This window comes from Podarcis bocagei (genome assembly GCF_964188305.1).
Source record: "Podarcis bocagei genome assembly, chromosome: 13".
Classification (NCBI taxonomy): Eukaryota; Metazoa; Chordata; class Lepidosauria; order Squamata; family Lacertidae; genus Podarcis; species Podarcis bocagei.
The window spans coordinates 35,946,097-35,966,154 of record NC_138138.1 but is presented as its reverse complement, the minus strand read 5'-3'; the positions used below and the strand labels follow the sequence as shown (position 1 = coordinate 35,966,154).

Here is a 20,058-nt window from a genome sequence, read left to right as displayed (position 1 = left end):
CATATGAACAGCCGCACACACATTAGATCACCACACTATTACGAAATCTAAACTGTAACCTCAGAAAAGTACTGGCAGAGTGCCCACAACTCGCACGCCAGGAAGTTCAGTCAGGGACTTTGCTCTCTCCGAAAAAGACCCTCTCCAGCTGCGCAGAGAGCAAGAGAGAGGCGGAAAGGAGGAAGAAGCTGCTCACAAGAAGCTGCTTCACAGGAGTGAAACTGTCAGGTGGGCATTTCATTTGGCTTCCTTCAGATAGATGGCACAAGAGAGCAGTAGGCGAACATGTGGCTGCCTGCCAACGGGCACGGCTGTGTTGGGGTGGAAAGCACAAGGATCCTATACGCTAAGAGCAGTCTCGTTCACCAGTGGTACCGCCTGTGCCCACGAGAGAGGTATCTGTAAGCTTCAGGGAACCTCCAACAGTCCAGTAAGGTCTGAGCAGGCTCAGTGGCAGCAAAGCACTGGCTGAATTCAAGGTGGGAAGGATAAAAAAGGAGGAGGGGAAGGGAAACTGGGACGGTGTATCCAGGGAAAGGGGGGTGACCCTGAAGATGGGGAGGGTACTCTGCAACATTTTGATGCAGGTTCGACTTATCTCATTTTTTTTTCATGCTCCACCAGGTGATGGATCACAAAACTGGGTGGGAAGATATGGAGCCCATCAAGCGCACAGAGCTGGTGGACGTTGATGGCATCTCTTGCCTCAAAGACACGGCAGATAACTGGCAGCGCCTTTGGGCCTTCAAAGCTCGGCCTGATGACCTTCTCATTTGCACTTACCCCAAAGCAGGTAAATGGGGAGATGAGAAACAAGGGGCTTTGTCCTGGTGGTGAGGAGACAACATTGTGGGGGGAGATGTAGAGCTTGGATGACTGGAGGCCAATGGGTGAATGATTGAATCTCCATATTTCTCCTCCAACCCTTCCTGCCAGGGACTACCTGGATACAGGAAATTGTGAGCATGATCCAGCATAGAGGAGACCCTCAGAAATGTGACCAGGCCCCCATCCATCAACGGATTCCCTTCATAGACCTGTTCCCTCCAAAACCTTTCCCTCAGGGTGAGTAATGGGTGCTGCTTCAGAGAGACAATGGGTGGGGGGGGGGAAGGATTTCATCCTCACCTCTAGGCTGAATGTCACCCTCTCCTGTTTCAGGCTTGGACGACGCAGAGGTAATGCCCTCTCCACGAACGCTCAAATCTCACCTCCCAGTCCCTCTGTTGCCACCTTCCTTCTGGGAACAGAACTGCAAGGTCTGTTGGGTCAATGGGTTTAATATAAGTCAAAGTTTAGTCCTGGAACCTCTCTCAGTTTCCGTGCTCAGCCCTTGGGCTGTGTGAAATGCAAAGGAGAGGAGAGGGGGGCCTATGAGCAGGTGAAGAGGTTCAATATTATGGACCAGTCAGGTTTCAAAAAGGTTGGGGGCCCCTTTTTCCTTGAAGGGCACTGCTCCCCAAAAAATAAAGAGGAGGAGGCAGAAAGTTCACAAGGTGGAACAAGGGATGTGAGTGGAAGGCTTCGCATTCAGACTCCTGCCCCCCCCTCTTTCTGCAGATCATCTACGTTGCCAGGAATGCCAAGGACAACGCAATCTCCTACTTCCATTTCCACCGCATGAACAAGGGGATGCCAGAGCCAGGAAACTGGGATGAGTTTCTGGAAAACTTCCTCACGGGAAAGAGTGAGTGGAGGATACATAAATACAAAACATGGAAAAATAAAGTGTGCATCAGTCTGAGCAAGCTTTCAGTCCAGGCCAAGACCTTGTTTGATCTCCTCTGCCGTATTAGAGAGGGATGAAAGCTACTGGTCCCCACACGAGATACACATTAGCAGAAGGAGGGAATTACTCTTGTTCACCTGCAAAGCTCTGCACTGTTTTTCTTCCAACCCTATAATGTTGTAAGTTATATTTACGGAAGGTTATGTGAGAACCAGATTAAGCAACTATTTTACTTTTAAAAGACAACTGAAGGCGGCCCTGTTTAGGGAAATTTTTAATGTTTGATGCTGTATTGTTTTAAATATTCGGTTGGAAGCCGCCCAGAGTGGCTGGGGAAACTCAGCCAGATGGGCAGGGTATAAATAATAAAATAATAATAATATCTCATTCAATCCCCTGCAATGCAGGAATATGCAGTGGTCCCATACAGGGATCAAACCAGCAACCTTGGCATTATCAGCACCATGCTCTAACCAGTTGAGCTATCCAGGCTCTAGGGTGGCTATATGCAGGAGGAGACTTCAGGTAGTTCACCAACATTTAACACCTGGACAGTGACCGAGAAGACATGGAGCAGATCATGTGGGGACAGATTCCCCCACTATATTGGGGCTCTATTGCATTTCTGTTTCAATTAATTAGTTCTGAAAAGTAGATGGCCAAAAGTGGCACCAGTTTGCAGAACATTTTGATGTGCTGATTTATGTGTGTGTGTGTGTCAGCATTTCTTCTCCACTTGCATCTACTTGCAGTTGCCTGGGGCTCGTGGTTTGATCATGTCCGTGGATGGTGGGAGGCCAAAGAACGTTACCGAATCCTGTACCTCTTTTATGAAGACATGAAAGAGGTAAGCAGTTTACACCCACCCACACACACGGTCCAGATGGAGCCTAAGCATGAAGTTGGGCAGGAAAGATGCCCTTTTCTGGGGCCAGGGAGTCAAGGGACATCTAACTCAAATTGCAAGCTTATTGAAATGTGGGGTGGGAGGAATGGAGGGTAAATTATGCCACCCCCAACATGGTGTCTTCCAAATGTTTTGGACTACAATATTGGCTCAAGGAAAAAAAATAGGTACAGTATATAGAAAAGAGACTTCCGGGCTCCAGGATTGAGGCAAGTACTCTTTGGTGAAAGAATCCCAGCAGAGATTTAAAATCACAAAATACACAGCAAACTAAAGCATGGAAATATAGGTTGCTAGACCTTCAAAAATATGCTCTTGAGAGTTCCAAAACTTCCCTCTTCCCCTAGCGTAGAAAAAGACCACATGCTTGGTAGCTTTAAAATAGTTTACTTACAAACTCTCCAAAGGTCAGATTCATCTGCTTTACCATACAGCATTCAGAAAAAGAGACTGGTCCCCTAAAGTTAGGCTGTGTCCAGATGGGAGAATTATCTTGCAGCCAGGTCATGCTGACCTGATTTTCATCTGCTTGCAACTGGCACCCACTCCTTCTTCTTACCCAACATATTCATTGCTGTCTTTCTACTTGCTGTCCCCACCACTGGGCAGAGTTTGGCAGAAAATACCCTGGGTATGCTTTTTTGGCTCTCCGCTTAATCACCCCTTCCCTTAATTAGCTGGCACAGTATTAAATTACAGTTTGCTTTGTTGGAGGCTGTTTTTGTTCTTTTCGTACATCCCCGATTTAACAGAACTGCGCAGGATCTGTAACCATAAGAACAGACTGGGACATTGGCGTGCTCTCTGTGTGTCGGGGTGGGTGCATGTGCTTTGTGTAGATCAAGAAAATTACTTTCTCCCAGCTTTCTTCAACTGATGTCTAGCTGCAACGGGAACCAGCCTAGTTGCTGAGAAAAGAGAGCCGAATCAAATTAGCCCCCTGAAGCTCTTCTTGCTGTTTTTTCTCCAAACCTCTTCAAGAGTCTCTTGCACTGCAGCACTGGAGAGATTTGAGGCGGGAGGCAAGAGGCAGCAAGGGTTGAGTAGAATCAAATCCTTTGTACGTTCTTTTTCCAAACTAAGAGTCTAATTTGGTATTTGGGAGATTGCCTGGGATGTGAGGGGGGGAGGGGGGCAGGAAGCAAGAGGCAACAAGGGCCTTTCCTGCCCCATGCCACTTCCGGCTGTTTCTCCCCACTCCAGTATCCCTGATAGCTCTAGGTAGCACTGTAGCACCCTGCTTGTGGTTAACGCTTAGCTGGAATGAAATATTCAACGCAGCAATAGAGAAATTAAAATAATAATTTATTTGTCAGACAAATAAATGAGAGACACAGTGGTATATGGTTACCAATGCTCTGCTCTTCCAGCCCTGATGGCCAGCGCTTATATTCCCTCAGCCCAGCCCCCTTGCTCCTCCTTTGGCTGCCTCTGTCCAATCAGCCTGGTTGAAATTCCTATTGGCTGTTTGCTAGAAACAATCATAAAAGATACACCCATTTCCTATTACCTTTTATGGGAGACAGAGAGCTATATTTTCTTCTATTTATAAATGGCAAACAAGTAGCCATTAACCTCGACAAGGCACCTTAATTACCAGATAACCTTTGGCCCCTCTTTCCCTATTCCCTGCAAAACAGATGGCTAATGGTTCTAATTTTTATCTGATCTTTTGTTCACCTTTTCACACACCATCTATGAAAGAGCTCCTTCTTTGGAGGTCTTTAAGCAGAGGCTGACAACCATATGTCAGGAGTGCTCTGATTGTGTTTCCTGCTTGGCAGGGGTCTGTGGTCTCTTCCAACTCTATGATTGTATGATTCTATGAAATAATAATCTAACATAAGAATCTAACATTTCTTATTTTCTAAATCCTTTGCATAATTACATTCAAGCCAATATACTCAATACAGAACATATATAGATCTTAAGAAGAAAAGTAACTTAGAGAAAACCAGTTTCCAAAAGCAACTTCAGAGAGAAGCCTCTTAGTTTACAGCCCCCCTTTTGCTGCTGAAACAGCTGCTGTTCTAAAAGCAACTTCTTCAATTTACCCTTTGGCTCAAGTCTCTAATGGGAGGCATAATAATTGTGTTTTATAGCTTAATTGTATTCTGTAATTTTGTATGCTCAGTGTGACCTTTTGCTCCTAGCCTGTAATTTCCTTTTGCAACCCTGAGGCTCTGTCAGAGGGGCCCTGTTTAAGATGAGCACATCTGCCGATGTACTCAGCTGCCTGGCATGAGAGATGCTGCCTGGCATTTAAAAATATATATTTTAAGCTCATTTTTAGAATACAGGTATCTGATCAAAATATAAGCCTTGATTAAAATGCAGACTATGAACAGATGCCTCAGCAGAACTTTCTTCTTCTGCCGAACTCTGTGGGGATAAAGCAAGAAGTGACCCAGGGCTGATTTGATTCACTTCCCCCTCTCAGCAATGCAGCCGAGCCGAGGACCTTGAAGAAGACTGGAGGAAATTAACTATCTGAATCTGCAGCCAGCTTGGCTTAAACTCACCACACATTCCTCCCCGCCCTCGGAGAATTAAGCAGCCCCAGTTTCTTATTGTCATTTCAGAACTTCACACAATTCCATGAAATAGGATCCCAAAGTGCTTTAAAACTAGGCCTCTGGTCCCCCATGTGAAAAGAACAGCTGTTACAGTTCCCTCTAAAATGTAATTTCTGAGGGCCCCAATGTCTAATTAGCATGCATGTCTGGCTATAACGCAAACCAGGCAGTCACAAAGAGCTTCAGAAATAAACACAAAGCATTTCAATAAAGGAGATGAAGAGAAACTGAAGGATAAGAATCCATCCAACCAACGTAGAATTGAGGGTTGGAGGGTAAGGCAGGTGAGGAGAAGGATTAGTCAGCTGCTGTCCTTGAAAGACAATAATAAAATTTCAGTGTTAGAAGGCACTTCATCTAGAAGGCTGCTCATCTAGTTGGATATGCTCCCTGGGCATTCCCCAGTATGTAGTGTTTTCAGCCATGAAAGCACTCTGTTGCTAAACTGCTCCAAGCAATTGCTGCATTTGCAGAGCACAGCTCCTGATTTATTGTGGTTTGGCATGCTTGAGCAGTCTGCTGGTGCACACCGTTGGCTTTGGGAAAAGAATAGATAGATATAGGGTATAATTTTATAGAAGAATTCCAGGATGCCTAGATCCAGGTTTGGGACAAGTACTCTTTGGTGAGAGTTCCCCAGCAGAGATTTAAAATATGCAGCAAAATAATGCATGGAGATATAGGCTGTTAGACCTTGAAATATACCTTTCTAAATTACTTCCAAAGTTCACAACCTCTCTTAGTATAGAAAGAGACCACATGTTTCGTAAGTTAAAAATGGTTTACTTACAAACTATTCGAAGGTCTGATTCATGTGCTTTTCCATTCAGCAGCAAGAAAAAGACAGGAAGTATAACTCAGGTTCCCAAATGGTAAATATTTCCAAATCATTTGTATAGAAACACAAATATGGCTTGCTTAAACCACACGGTCTAAGCTTGGAGCATCCAGCTTAGATCTCCTTACTGGTAGGGTTCACATGGTGGAAAGGAACAACAAGGAGTTTGGTGACCTAGCTAAGCCTGGCAGGACTGCTTACTCTATGGTCTTAACCCTTTCATGCATTAATTAGTTAAGCATGTTGGTTATATGAGGCTGGGCATCCCACACATACTGCTCAGCTATTTCTGCTTTCCTAGCACAAGTGAGAAACCAAAGCAGGATGCCTACTGTGATCATGGTTCGTAGCTCCCTGCCAGGCTATGATCACCAGCCACTGTTTTTTTTTTAAATAAAATTTTTTATTGGTTTTTCCACTTTTATAAAGACAAAACACACAAAAAAAAGACACAAGACAAGAACATGTATAAATTCAGAAAATCCTAGTTTCCTAACCCTATTCCCTGACTTCCCCCCACCCCCCCTCGTGCATCCCAATTCCCAAAATTGTGTCAGCAAATTGGTGTTTCTCCTCTTAACCATCTTATTACCTTTTTTATAAAGAAATATAGATTTTTCCTAAGTTGGACTCAAGTTCTCTTCCATCGATTTCTCATTTTGTCTTAATTAAAAATCATATTAACTAAACCTAAAGGTCTTGAGTGTTTTTAATATTCTCTTCTTCCCTCCCTCCCATCCCCGGTTTTTGTCCCTTCCCAATACATATCCAGAATAGCAGTTCTTAGCCTGGGTTCCTCACGTCCGAGGCTTTCAAGTCTCTTTCAGTCCCTCTCCGCCGGTCTTGTTGGTAGTCCTTTATGTCAGTCATCAAGTTTGGAAAAAGTTATTTCGCCATCAAACCATATTCTCTTCCCACAAGGACATTTGAAAGCCACTGCTGAAAAATTTCCACAGATCCTGCATCTTCAAAGTCAAAGTCAGAATGGAGGCCCCAATCATATTTCTTTGTTTTAAGTTCCTGTGTTCCATAAACTCCCGGGACCTCCTCCTTCATCTTCTTCATCTTTCGCAGACTTGTGGTAGATATAATCCAAAAGTCTCCTTGCTTGTATTCCACAGATGTCGGCTTTTGGTTGTTACTTCCCAGCTTTACTTTCTCTTTTTCTTGTTTAGTCTCTTCCACCTCTTCAGATATCAGTTCCCATTCAGCTGTGGATTCTTTCTCATTCAGGTCCTCAATACATACAGCAGAGCTGCCTATTCCAGAAGTCAAGGTCATAAGTTGTTTATTCATAGCTAAGCTCTGCTCTTGTAGAATTCCCACCAATTGAAACATCCTTTCGATTTCCACTAGTAACTTTCCATCCACAGCCATTGTAGCCATTGTAGTTTCACAGAGTTCCCCCTAGGGGGAATCTGGTTACTTATTAGTCTTTTCTCCAACAATCCTTTAACTTATTTTTATTACTTTGTTTCCAACAATCTTGGTTCAATTGTAGCTCATCTTAGTCCAAAGGGATCTTAAATAGCAATTTTTCCGCTCTAAACTGCCCGTTTGACAGCTTTGACAGCTGTCAAACTCCGCAGCTCTTACACAGGCACAGAGACAGGACGCTCCCGGGCCCGGGAGGGGGGGTTGTTTAAAGCAAAAAAGAAGGCTTCCCAGTCTCCACTCTCCGGCTCAAAATTTCTTTTAGCTAAATCTTGGAAGTTAGTGTCCTTTTTAACTCACCCCTCCAAGGGTAGGCTCTCCAGCTTAGCGCTTTGTCGTTGCTTAGATCGTCTGCAAGGGGGGGTGTGCGGACTTCCTTTTAGCACCCCCCCCGGTCATCTCCAATTCAGGGTAATGTTTTTAAAATCCAATTCCGTCTTACTCACGGGTTCTTTCTTTTCAGTCCAAATTTCAAGGAAGGAAGTCAGCGCTCTCCGGTCATGGCTCGCGGCTTCACTCCACCGAGGTAGCGATCGACTCTCAGTGCCACGCCGCCCTCCGTATCCTCTCCGCAGCCTTTAAAAAGGCTCTTCGTGGATTGGGGGGGCGCTTAAGGCACCCGCCGAGTCTTCAGTCCGCAGGCTTCTGCGCCTGCGGTTTTTAAGGGTCCCCGCGTCGCCGGCGCGGCAAAGACCCGTCCTCGGTTGAGCCGATTCCCTCCGCAGCTCGGAGGGAATCCGCCATTTCCAAATCGCGCCAACCCGGAAGTTCCCGATCACCAGCCACTGTTGGCTTGCTGGTCATGTGCCCAGTTATGGAGCAAAAAAATCACAGTGCCTGCTTTAGCCATAATGGGAAGCCAAGGCCTACACATTTATTTATCTCTGTCAAAGAATTACGGAATGGTGAGTTATTGGGCAGTGTATCTTATGCTGCTCAGTTACAGTAAACCACAAAAAACTAGGAGATCTGTTTAATTTTCCTGTGAGAATGTGGCCAATGAGTCTGATATCGTAAGCTTGCAGTTGTGGGCCCCAATCAATCAAGAAGCACAATTACAGCCCAAATCTTCCCTGACAACAGTTTCGTCTCTTCCTTAGGACCCGGCCCGGGAAATCCGGAAAGTAGCCCAATTTCTGAGCCTACAACTCCCTGATCAAGTGGTGAACCAGATTGTGCAGCATACAATGTTTGAGAGCATGAAAGTAAACCCAATGACTAACTACAGCTCCGTTCCGTCTTTGATCTTTGACCAAACTGTGTCACCCTTCATGCGAAAAGGTATGTTGTTGGTGGTGGTGGTGGTGGGGATTAGATGCTGAGTTCCAGCTCACATCGGAGAGAAGAGGGGAATTGTGGTACTGGGGTGATGGTGAAAGCGTTCAGGGAGCAAACACTTTCAGTTTCAGAATTGCAGCAGTGTTATTGATGTACCACATAATAATAGAATAATTAAGGGTCAGTTCAATAAACTTGCATCTCCACTGTGAGGAAGCATCTAATTAAAGGTGCAAGAGACTTTTCTGAATTGGACTTGCTTCCTATAGTATGATATTGGTCATTTGGATGGACACTGATGGACAATATAAGCAGTGGTGTGGGAAAACTTGTTTTTGTCAGCTTCCAGAGGACTGGAGGAAAGTAATGCTTTAGCAGCACTGACATGGAGATGAAACCCAAGATTGTCATGCAGTGTGTGCTCTAGATAGATCATAATATCTGTTTTAGGAAGACAGTGATGATGCCTGATAAAAAATGAGTGTTTACCCTAGGAAACTTCCCGGAAACCTCTGCAATCCAGCTGGGATTCTGTGGGAGACCTTGAAGGAAATGATAGACAAGCTAATATGGAAGAGAGGGTTCCATGAAAATAGGAACACACTAGATTAGAGTAGGAGGAAAGGTGACTAACTGGAAGTTTTGTCTGAATTGTGTCTCCTGTCTATAGGCACCGTAGGAGACTGGAAAGAGCACTTCACAGCGGCACAAAGTAAGCGGTTTGATGATGCCTGTCTACGGTTGTTAGGGGATAGCAGCCTGGTCTTCCGCACAGAGTTGTAGGAACATCCTTCTGCTACCGATTGATATTTTCTCCATAACATTCCTGTAGTGGACATTTTGGCTGATTTCAATAAAATAAGCAATGAAACCAAATGGAAGGACCAAAGTGAATTTTGTTTGTGTACATCTGAAACTATGATGTTAGTTCTATGCAAAGTAGAGTTATTTAAATGGATAAAAAGGTAAAGGTACCCCTGCCCATACGGGCCAGTCTTGCCAGACTCTAGGGTTGTGCGCTCATCTCACTCTATAGGCCGGGAGCCAGCACTGTCCGCAGACACTTCCGGGTCACGTGGCCAGCATGACAAGCTGCATCTGGCGAGCCAGCGCAACACACAGAACGCCGTTTACCTTCCCGCTGGTAAGCGGTCCCTATTTATCTACTTGCACCCGGGGGTGCTTTCGAACTGCTAGGTTGGGAGGCGCTGGGACCGAACGACGGGAGTGCAACCCGCCGCGGGGATTCGAACCGCCGACCATGCTATCGGCAAGTCCTAGGATAGCCATGGCTAAATTAGGTCCAATGGTTTCAAACAGACTTATTCTGAATTGGTTTTCATTGGCCACAACCCATGATCATTTTATTTGTTTCCTTAAAAGAGGGCTGATTCAAACACACTTTTGCCAAGCCGTCTAGGACAGGATCTGTTGCCGGTGCTCTTTTATTTTTCTCCTTTCAATGCCACTTGACCAGGAAGGGAGAACGAAAGCTGAATTTTGCAAGCAAATTCAACAGCGACGTTTCTCTTGTATTCTCCCACCCCTATAAAAATCAGAATAGGATGGGGACTGAAAAGGAAAGAGCCCTGCAAAAGCCTTTGTGAGTCTCCCCACTTTTAATTCCCCAATCTCAAACCGAGAGGCCGTGTTGGGGTTATCAGCAACAGCTGCTATCCACAATGGCTCTGCTCTGCAGCCACAGTCAGAGGCAGCAGTGCTTTTGACTACCAGTTCTGGAAAGCGCAGGACAGGAGAGGGCTCTTGTGATCAGATCCTGCTGGCTGGTTTCCCATAGGCATCTGGTTGGCCACTGTGAGAACAGGATGCTGGATTAGATGGGCCATTGGCCTGATCCAGCACGCCCTTCTTACACTCAGTAGCTGAATTGGTAGCCGGTGTAATTCTGCGGCTAGAAGAGGCTCTGGTAATCATTGCAACTTTCCCCAGCAGAACAGGATAATGGTGGTGCCTGTTGGGAATTCCATTCCACCCTTTGCTGCAGATATGTGGATTGTTACATGTCACATGTCTGTTTACATTCCAGCACAGATTGCTGGCGTGAGCGGAAGATCAGAGGGTATCACAACAGCCAGCTAATTTAGGCATTTTAAGGTAGTGGTGTGGTGGCCAGGAGGTCCGGTTTATCGTCATGTGAGAATGTGGCCAATGAGTCTGGTGTTGTAAGCTTGAGACTGCAGGGCCTGAATCAATCAAGAAGCACAATCACAGCCCGAATCTTCCCTGAGAACGGTTTCATTTCTTCCTTAGGATCCGGCCCGGGAAATCCGGAAAGTAGCCCAATTTCTGGGCCTACAACTCCCTGACCCAGTTGTGAACCAGATTGTGCAGCATACAATGTTTGAGAACATGAAACTAAACCCAATGACTAACCACAGCTCTGTACCTTCTTTGATCTTTGACCAAACTGTGTCACCCTTCATGCGAAAAGGTGTGTTGGGGTGAGGGACAGGAACAGTGCTGAGTTCCAGCTCATATCAGAGGGAATTTTTTAGAAGCACTGTAGAAGTACCCCTTCAGAATGGTAAAGTTGAAGGTCAGTTCATTAATGCTGCGTGTCCCTTGTGAAGAAGCTTCTAATTAAAGTTGGGGAGGGTTTTGTTTCCCGTAGTACGATCTTGGCCATGTAGATTGATAATGTCAGACAGTATAGAACTATATTAAGTGATATGAGAAAACTAGTTTTTAGTCAGCTTCCGGGCGACTGCAGGAAAGTAATGCTTCAACAGCCCTGGCATGGTGATGAAATCCAAAATTGTCATGCAGTAACACTTTGACTGGTTTGAGGTTGATCAGGAAGCGTATTTCAAGGGCAAAAATATATATGCAAAAGATCTATATTACGTGTGCAGTAGGTAGAAAACCAAGTACGCAAGCCTCAACTGATGCTAGGACAAAATGTCAAGTTGCTACAATCTATCTTGGGGGATTATGGGATGCAGTCCTTGGATCTTCTATTCACTGAACTGTATTGTGTAATTGTGTAAATGTATATGTATGTTTTATATGTTATTAAAATTTAAATTAAAAATTAAAAAAGAACTGTATTAACTCCTAAAAATGTGTGTTTCTGTAGCAAAACAGGAACCAAGGTCCCTTGCCGTAATATGAATCGCTCAAGGGCCCTGCCCCCTAGAGGAAATGCCGGAGTATATTACCAGGGGGTCGCCTGGCCTCTTTGCAGGGATACTTGCTATAGAGGGTTAAAGAACGTTGGGTGGAAAATCAGGCCCTGGGGCAGTAGATGCGACGATATCCTCACATATGAACAGCCGCACACACATTAGATCACCACACTATTACAAAAATTAAACTGTAACCTCAGAAAAGTACTGGCAGAGTGCCCTCATCTAACATGCAAAGAAGTTCAGTCAGGGACTTTGCTCTCTCCGAAAAAGACCCTCTCCAGCTGCGCAGAGAGCAAGAGAGAGGCGGAAAGGAGGAAGAAGCTGCTTCACTGGAGTGAAACTGTCAGGTGGGCATTTCATTTGGTTTCCTTCAGGTAGATGGCACAGGAGAGCAGTAGGCAAACGTGGCCTCCTGCCAACGGGCACGGCTGTGTTGGGGTGGAAAGCACAAGGATCCTATACGCTAAGAGCAGTCTCGTTCACCAGTGGTACCGCCTGTGCCCACGAGAGAGGTATCTGTAAGCTTCAGGGAACCTCCAACAGTCCAGTAAGGTCTGAGCAGGCTCAGTGGCAGCAAAGCACTGGCTGAATTCAAGGTGGGAAGGATAAAAAAGGAGGAGGGGAAGGGAAACTGGGACGGTGTATCCAGGGAAAGGGGGGTGACCTTGAAGATGGGGAGTCCACTCTGCAACATTTTGATGCAGGTTCGACTTATCTCATTTATTTCTTTTCATGCTCCACCAGGTGATGGATCACAAAACTGGGTGGGAAGATATGGAGCCCATCAAGCGCACAGAGCTGGTGGACGTTGATGGCATCCCTTGCCTCAAAGACACAGCAGATAACTGGCAGCGCCTTTGGGCCTTCAAAGCTCGGCCCGATGACCTTCTCATTTGCACTTACCCCAAAGCAGGTAAATGGGGAGATGAGAACAAGGGGCTTTGTCCTGGTGGTGAGGAGACAACAATGTGGGGGGAGATGTAGAGCTTGGGGGATTGGGGGCCAATGGGTGAATGACTGGATCTCCATATTTCTCCTCCAACCCTTCCTGCTAGGGACTTCCTGGATACAGGAAATTGTGAGCATGATCCAGCATAGAGGAGACCCTCAGAAATGTGACCAGGCCCCCATCCATCAACGGATTCCCTTCATAGACCTGTTCTCTCCAAAACGTTTCCCTCATGGTGAGTAACAGGTGCCGCTTCAGAGAGACAATGGGTGTGTGTGGGGGGGGGAAAGGGTTTCATCCTCACCTCTAGGCTGAATGTCACCCTCTCTTGTTTTAGGCTTGGACGAGGCAGAGGTAATGCCCTCTCCACGAACGCTCAAATCTCACCTCCCAGTCCCTCTGTTGCCACCTTCCTTCTGGGAACAGAACTGCAAGGTCCGTTGGGTCAATGGGTTTAATATAAGTCAAAGTTTAGTCCTGGAACCTCTCTCAGTTTCCGTGCTCAGCCCTTGGGCTGTGTGAAATGCAAAGGAGAGGAGAGGGGGGCCTATGAGCAGGTGAAGAGGTTCAATATTTTGGACCAGTCAGGTTTCAAACAGGTTTGGGGCCCCTTTTTCCTCGAAGGGCACTGCTCCCCAAAAAATAAAAAGGAGGGGCAGAAAGTTCACAAGGTGGAACAAGGGATGTGAGTGGAAGGCTTCGCATTCAGACTCCCCTCTTTCTGCAGATCATCTACTTTGCCAGGAATGCCAAGGACAGCGCAGTCTCCTACTTCCATTTCCACCGCATGAACAAGGAGTTGCCAGAACCAGGAAACTGGGATGAGTTTCTGGAGAACTTCCTCATGGGAAAGAGTGAGTGGAGGATACATAAATACAAAACAGGGAAAAATAAAGTGTGCATCAGTCTAAGCAAGCTTTCAGTCCAGGCCAAGACCTTGTTTGATCTCCTCTGCTGTATTAGAGAGAGATGAAAGCTACTGGTCCCCACACGAGATACACATTAGCAGAAGGAGGGAATTACTCTTGTTCACTTGCAAAGCTCTGCACTGTTTTTCTTCCTGCCCTATAATGTTGTAAGTTATATTTAGGGAAGGTTATGTGAGAACCAGATAAAGAGGCCTGTCTTCTGTTTCAAATAACCCTATGTTTGAAGGGCTATCCGCTCATTGTCTGGTTTAAAAACAAAGAGCCATCAAAGGGAGAATCATAGAATTGTAGAGTTGGAAGGGACTCCTAGGCTCCCAGTACGTTTCCGAGCACAATTCAAAGTGTTGGTGCTGACCTTTAAAGCCCTAAGCGGCCTCGGTCCTGTATACCTGAAGGAGCGTCTCCACCTCCACCGTTCAGCCTGGACACTGAAGTCCAGTGCCGAGGGCCTTCTGGTGTCTCCCTCCCTGCGAGAAGTGAGGTTACAGGGAACCAGGCAGAGGGCCTTCTCGGTAGTGGCGCCCGCCCTGTGGAATGCCCTCCCATCAGATATAAATGAAATAAACAACTATTTGACTTTTAAAAGACAACTGAAGGCTGTCTTTTAGGCAAGTTCCCTGTTTAGGAAGTTTTTAATGTTTGATGCTGTATTGATTTTAATATTTGGTTGGAAGCCGCCCAGAGTGGCTGGGGAAACCCAGCCAGATGGGCGGGGTATAAATAATAAAATCATCATCATCATCTCATCCAATCCCCTGCAATGCAGGAATATGTGGCTGTCCCATACAGGGATCAAACCAGCAACCTTGGCATTATCAGCACCATGCTCTAACCAGTTGAGCTATCCAGGCTCTAAGGTGGATATATGCAGGAGGAGACTTCAGGTAGTTTCACCAACATTTAACACCTGGACAGTGACTGAGAAGACATGGAGCAGATCATGTGGGGACAGATTCCCCCACTACATTGGGGCTCTATTGCATTTCTGTTTCAATTAATTAGTTCTCAAAAGTAGAGGGCAAAAAGTGGTACCAGTTTGCAGAACATTTTGATGTGCTGATTTATGTGTGTGTGTCAGTATTTCTTCTCCATTTGCGTCTCCTTGCAGTTGCCTGGGGCTCATGGTTTGATCATGTCCGTGGATGGTGGGAGGCCAAAGAACATTACCGAATCCTGTACCTCTTTTATGAAGACATGAAAGAGGTAAGCAGTTTACACCCACACACCCACACACACAGTCCAGATGGAGCCTAAGCATGAAGTTGGGCAGGAAAGATGCCATTTTTTGTGGCCCGGGAGTCAAGGGACATCTAACTCAAACTGCAAGTTTATTGAAATGTGGGGTGGGGGGAATGGAGGGTAAATTATGCCACCCCCAACATGGTGTCTTCCAAATGTTTTGGACTACAATATTGGCTCTAGGAAAAAAAATAGGTACAGTGGTGCCCCGCAAGACGAATGCCTCGCAAGACGGAAAAGTTGCTAGACGAAGGAGTTTTCCGTTTTGGAGGTGCTTCATAAAATGAATCTCCTATGGGCTTGCTTCGCAAGACGACAATGTCTTGCGAGTTCCTGTTGGTTTTTTTCCCCTCCCCCACTTTTTCTAAGCCGCTAAGCCGCTTATCAGCTGATCGGATCAGCAGATAAGCCGCTAAAAGCCTCTAAAAGCCTTTAATAGCGCTAATAGCGCTAATCCGCTAATCCTTCAATGGGCTTGCTTCGCAAGACGAAAAAAACCGCTAGACGAAGAGAATCACGGAACGGATTCTTTTCGTCTTGCGAGGCACCACTGTATATAGAAAAGAGACTTCCGGGCTCCAGGATTGAGGCAAGTACTCTTTGGTGAAAGAATCCCAGCAGAGATTTAAAATCACAAAATACACAGCAAACTAAAGCATGGAAATATAGGTTGCTAGACCTTCAAAAATATGCTCTTGAGAGTTCCAAAACTTCCCTCTTCCCCTAGCGTAGAAAAAGACCACATGCTTGGTAGCTTTAAAATAGTTTACATACAAACTCTCCAAAGGTCAGATTCATCTGCTTTACCATACAGCATTCAGAAAAAGAGACTGGTTCCCTAGAGTTAGGCTGTGTCCAGATGGGAGAATTATCTTGCAGCCAGGTCATGCTGACCTGATCTTCCTCTGTTTGCAATTGGCACCCACCCCTTTTTTTTACCTAACATATTCATTGCTGTCTTTCTACTTGCTGTCCCCACCACTGGGCAGAGTTTGGCAGAAAATACCCTGGGTATGCTTTTTTGGCTCTCCGCTTAATCACCCCTTCCCTTAATTAGCTGGCACAGTATTAAATTACAGTTTGCTTTGTTGGAGGCTGTTTTCGTTCTTTTCGTACATCCCCGATTTAACGGAACTGCGCAGGATCTGTAACCATAAGAACAGACTGGGACATTGGCGTGCTCTCTGTGTGTCAGGGTGGGTGCATGTGCTTTGTGTAGAGCAAGAAAATTACTTTCTCCCAGCTTCCCCTAACTGATGTCACAAGGGAAGAACCTCGTGAGCCAGCCTAGTTTCTGAGAAAAGAGAGCTGAATCAAATTAGCCCCCTGAAGCTCTTCTTGCTGTTTTTTCTCCAAACCTCTTCAAGAGTCTCTTGCACTGCAGCACTGGAGAGATTTGAGGCGGGAGGCAAGAGGCAGCAAGGGTTGAGTCGAATCAAATCCTTTGTACATTCTTTTTCCAAACTAAGAGTCTAATTTGGTATTTGGGAGATTGCCTGGGATGGGAGGTGGGGGGCAGAAAGCAAGAGGCAACAAGGGCCTTTCCTGCCCCATGCCACTTCCGGCTGCTTCTCCCCACTCCAGTATCCCTGATAGCTCTAGGTAGCAGAACTTTCTTCTTCTGCAGAACTCTGTGGGGATAAAACAAGAAGTGACCCAGGGCTGATTTGATTCACTTCCCCCTCTCAGCAATGCAAGCCGAGCCGAGGACCTTGAAGAAGACTGGAGGAAATTAACTATCTGAATCTGCAGCCAGCTTGGCTTAAACTCACCACACATTCCTCCCCGCCCTCGGAGAATTAAGCAGCCCCAGTTTCTTATTGTCATTTCAGAACTTCACACAATTCCATGAAATAGGATCCCAAAGTGCTTTAAAACTAGGCCTCTGGTCCCCCGTGTGAAAAGAACAGCTGTTACTAGATCCGAGGCTCCATCTAAAATGTAATTTCTGAGGGCCCCAATGTCTAATTAGCATGCATGTCTGGCTATAACACAAACCAGGCAGTCACAAAGGGCTTCAGAAATAAACACAAAGCATTTCAATAAAGGAAATTAAGAGAAACTGAAGGATAGGAATCCATCCAACCAACGTAGAATTGAGGGTTGGAGGGTAAGGTAGGTGAGGAGAAGGATTAGTCAGCTGCTGTCCTTGAAAGACAATAATAAAATTTCAGTGTTAGAAGGCACTTCATCTAGAAGGCTGCTCATCTAGTTGGATATGCTCCCTGGGCATTCCCCAGTATGTAGTGTTTTCAGCCATGAAAGCACTCTGTTGCTAAACTGCTCCAAGCAATTGCTGCATTTGCAGAGCACAGCTCCTGATTTATTGTGGTTTGGCATGCTTGAGCAGTCTGCTGGTGCACACTGTTGGCTTTGGGAAAAGAATAGATAGATATAGGGTATAATTTTAAAGAAGAAGAATTCCTGGATGCCTAGATCCAGGTTTGGGACAAGTAACTCTTTGGTGAGAGATCCCCAGCAGAGATTTAAAATCACAAAATATACAGCAAAATTAAGCGTGGAGCTATAGGCTGTTAGACCTTAAAATATACCCTTCTAAATTACTTCCAAAGTTCACAACTTCCCTTAGTATAAAAAGAGACCACACATTTTGTAAGTTAAAAATGGTTTACTTACAAACTCTTCGAAGGTCTGAGTCATGTGCTTTTCCATTCAGCAGCAAGAAAAAGACAGGAAGTATAACTCAGGTTCCCAAATGGTAAATATTTCCAAATCATTTGTTTAGAAACACAAATATGGCTTGCTTAAACCACACGGTCTAAGCTTGGAGCATCCAGCTTAGATCTCCTTACTGGTAGGGTTCACATGGTGGAAAGGAACAACAAAGAGTTTGGTGACCTAGCTAAGCCTGGCAGGACTGCTTACTCTATGGTCTTAACCCTTTCATGCATTAATTAGTTAAGCATGTTGGTTATATGAGGCTGGGTATCCCACACATACTGCCCGGCTATTTCTGCTTTCCTAGAACAAGTGAGAAAACCAAAGCAGGAGGTCTACTGTGATCATGGTTCGTAGCTCCCTGCCAAGCTATGATCACCAGCCACTGTTGGCTTGCTGGTCATGTGCCCAGTTATGGAGCAAAAAAATCACAGTGCCTGCTTTAGCCATAATGGGAAGCCAAGGCTTACACATTTATTTATCTCTGTCAAAGAATTAGGGAATGGTGAATTATTGTATCTTATGCTGCTCAATCACAGTAAAGCACAAAAAACCAGGAAATCTGTTTAATCTTCCTGTGAGAATGTGGCCAATGAGTCTGATATCGTAAGCTTGCAGTTGTGTGCCCCAATCAATCAAGAAGCACAATTACAGCCCAAATCTTCCATGACAACAGTTTTGTCTCTTCCTTAGGACCCAGCCCGGGAAATCCGGAAAGTAGCCCAATTTCTGGGCCTACAACTCCCTGATCAAGTGGTGAACCAGATTGTGCAGCATACAATGTTTGAGAACATGAAAGTAAACCCAATGACTAACTACAGCTCCATTCCGTCTTTTATCTTTGACCGAACTGTGTCAAACTTCATGCGAAAAGGTATGTTGTTGTTGTTGGTGGTGGTGGTGGGGATTAGATGCTGAGTTCCAGCTCACATCGGAGAGAAGAGGGGAATTGTGGTACTGGGGTGATGGTGAAAGCGTTCAGGGAGCAAACACTTTCAGTTGCAGCAGTGTTATACCACATCATGTACCACATCATAATAGAATAATTAAGGATAAGTTCAATAAACCTGCATCTCCACTGTGAGGAAGCTTCTGATTAAAGGTGCAAGAGACTTTTCTGAATTGGACTTGCTTCCCATAGTATGATTTTGGTCATGTGGATGGACACTGACGGACAATATAAGAAGTGGTGTGGGAAAACTGGTTTTTGTCAGCTTCCAGAGGACTGGAGGAAAGTAATGCTTTAGCAGCACTGACATGGAGATGAAACCCAAGATTGTCATGCAGTGTGTGCTCTAGATAGATCATAGTATCTGTTTTAGGAAGACAGTGATGATGCCTGATAAAAAATGAGTGTTTACCCTAGGAAACTTCCCGGAAACCTCTGCAATCCAATTGAGATTCTATGGGAGTCGTTGAAGGAAATGATAGACAAGCTAATATGGAAGAGAGGGTTCCATGAAAATAGGAACACACTAGATTAGAATAGGAGGAAAGGTGACTAGTAAACTGGAAGTTTTGTCTGAATTGTGTCTCCTGTCTATAGGCACCGTAGGAGACTGGAAAGAGCACTTCACAGCGGCACAAAGTGAGCGGTTTGATGATGCCTGTCTACGGTTGTTAGGGGACAGCAGCCTGGTCTTCCGCACAGAGTTGTAAGAACATCCTTCTGCTACCGATTGATATTTTCTTCATAACATTCCTGGAGTGGACATTTTGGCTGATTTCAATAAAATAAGCAATGAAACCAAATGGAAGGACCAAAGTGAATTTTGTTTGTGTACATCTGAAACAATGATGTTAGTTCTATGCAAAGTAGAGTCATTTAAATGGATAAAAAGGTAAAGGTACCCCTGCCCGTACGGGCCAGTCTTGCCAGACTCTAGGGTTGTGTGCTCATCTCACTCTATAGGCCGGGAGCCAGCGCTGTCCGCAGACACTTCCGGGTCACGTGGCCAGCATGACAAGCTGCATCTGGCGAGCCAGCGCAGCACACGGAACGCCGTTTACCTTCCCGCTGGTAAGCGGTCCCTATTTATCTACTTGCACCCGGGGGTGCTTTCGAACTGCTAGGTTGGGAGGCGCTGGGACCGAACGACGGGAGTGCAACCCGCCACGGGGATTCGAACCGCCGACCATGCTATCGGCAAGTCCTAGGATAGCCATGGCTAAATTAGGTCCAATGGTTTCAAACAGACTTATTCTGAATTGGTTTTCATTGGCCACAACCCATTATCATTTTATTTGTTTCCTTAAAAGAGGGCTGATTCAAACACACATTTGCCAAGCCCTCTAGGACAGGATCTGTTGCTGATGCTCTTTTATTTTTCTCCTTTAAATGCCACTTGACC

At 45.5% G+C, this 20,058-nt stretch overlaps 2 protein-coding genes across 7 annotated transcripts; both read left to right on the top strand.

Annotated features, from left to right (window-relative positions):
* Positions 1-79: 79 nt before the first annotated feature.
* Positions 80-9,638, top strand: LOC308572695 (sulfotransferase 1C2-like; the record flags this gene model as incomplete). Of its 2 annotated transcripts, XM_081169003.1 has the most annotated exons (8): positions 80-228; positions 625-793; positions 937-1,065; positions 1,162-1,259; positions 1,561-1,687; positions 2,482-2,576; positions 8,585-8,765; positions 9,433-9,638. In XM_081169003.1, the coding sequence occupies 7 exons, from the start codon at positions 628-630 to the stop codon at positions 9,543-9,545; spliced, it is 909 nt and encodes a 302-aa protein (XP_081025129.1). In that variant the 3' UTR covers positions 9,546-9,638. The 2 variants fall into 2 exon arrangements, with proteins under 2 accessions (XP_081025129.1, XP_081025128.1); XM_081169002.1 differs by lacking the exon at positions 80-228 and having other exon boundaries at positions 613-793.
* Positions 9,639-12,127: 2,489 nt separating this feature from the next.
* Positions 12,128-19,459, top strand: LOC308572694 (sulfotransferase 1C2-like). Of its 5 annotated transcripts, none has more exons than XM_081168998.1 (9): positions 12,128-12,258; positions 12,656-12,824; positions 12,967-13,095; positions 13,198-13,295; positions 13,588-13,714; positions 14,898-14,992; positions 17,706-17,747; positions 18,401-18,581; positions 19,254-19,459. In XM_081168998.1, the coding sequence occupies exons 2-9, from the start codon at positions 12,659-12,661 to the stop codon at positions 19,364-19,366; spliced, it is 951 nt and encodes a 316-aa protein (XP_081025124.1). In that variant the 5' UTR covers positions 12,128-12,258; positions 12,656-12,658; the 3' UTR covers positions 19,367-19,459. The 5 variants fall into 5 exon arrangements, with proteins under 5 accessions (XP_081025124.1, XP_081025125.1, XP_081025126.1 ...); XM_081168999.1 differs by lacking the exon at positions 12,128-12,258 and adding an exon at positions 12,395-12,507; XM_081169000.1 differs by lacking the exon at positions 12,128-12,258 and adding an exon at positions 12,402-12,423.
* Positions 19,460-20,058: the final 599 nt, after the last annotated feature.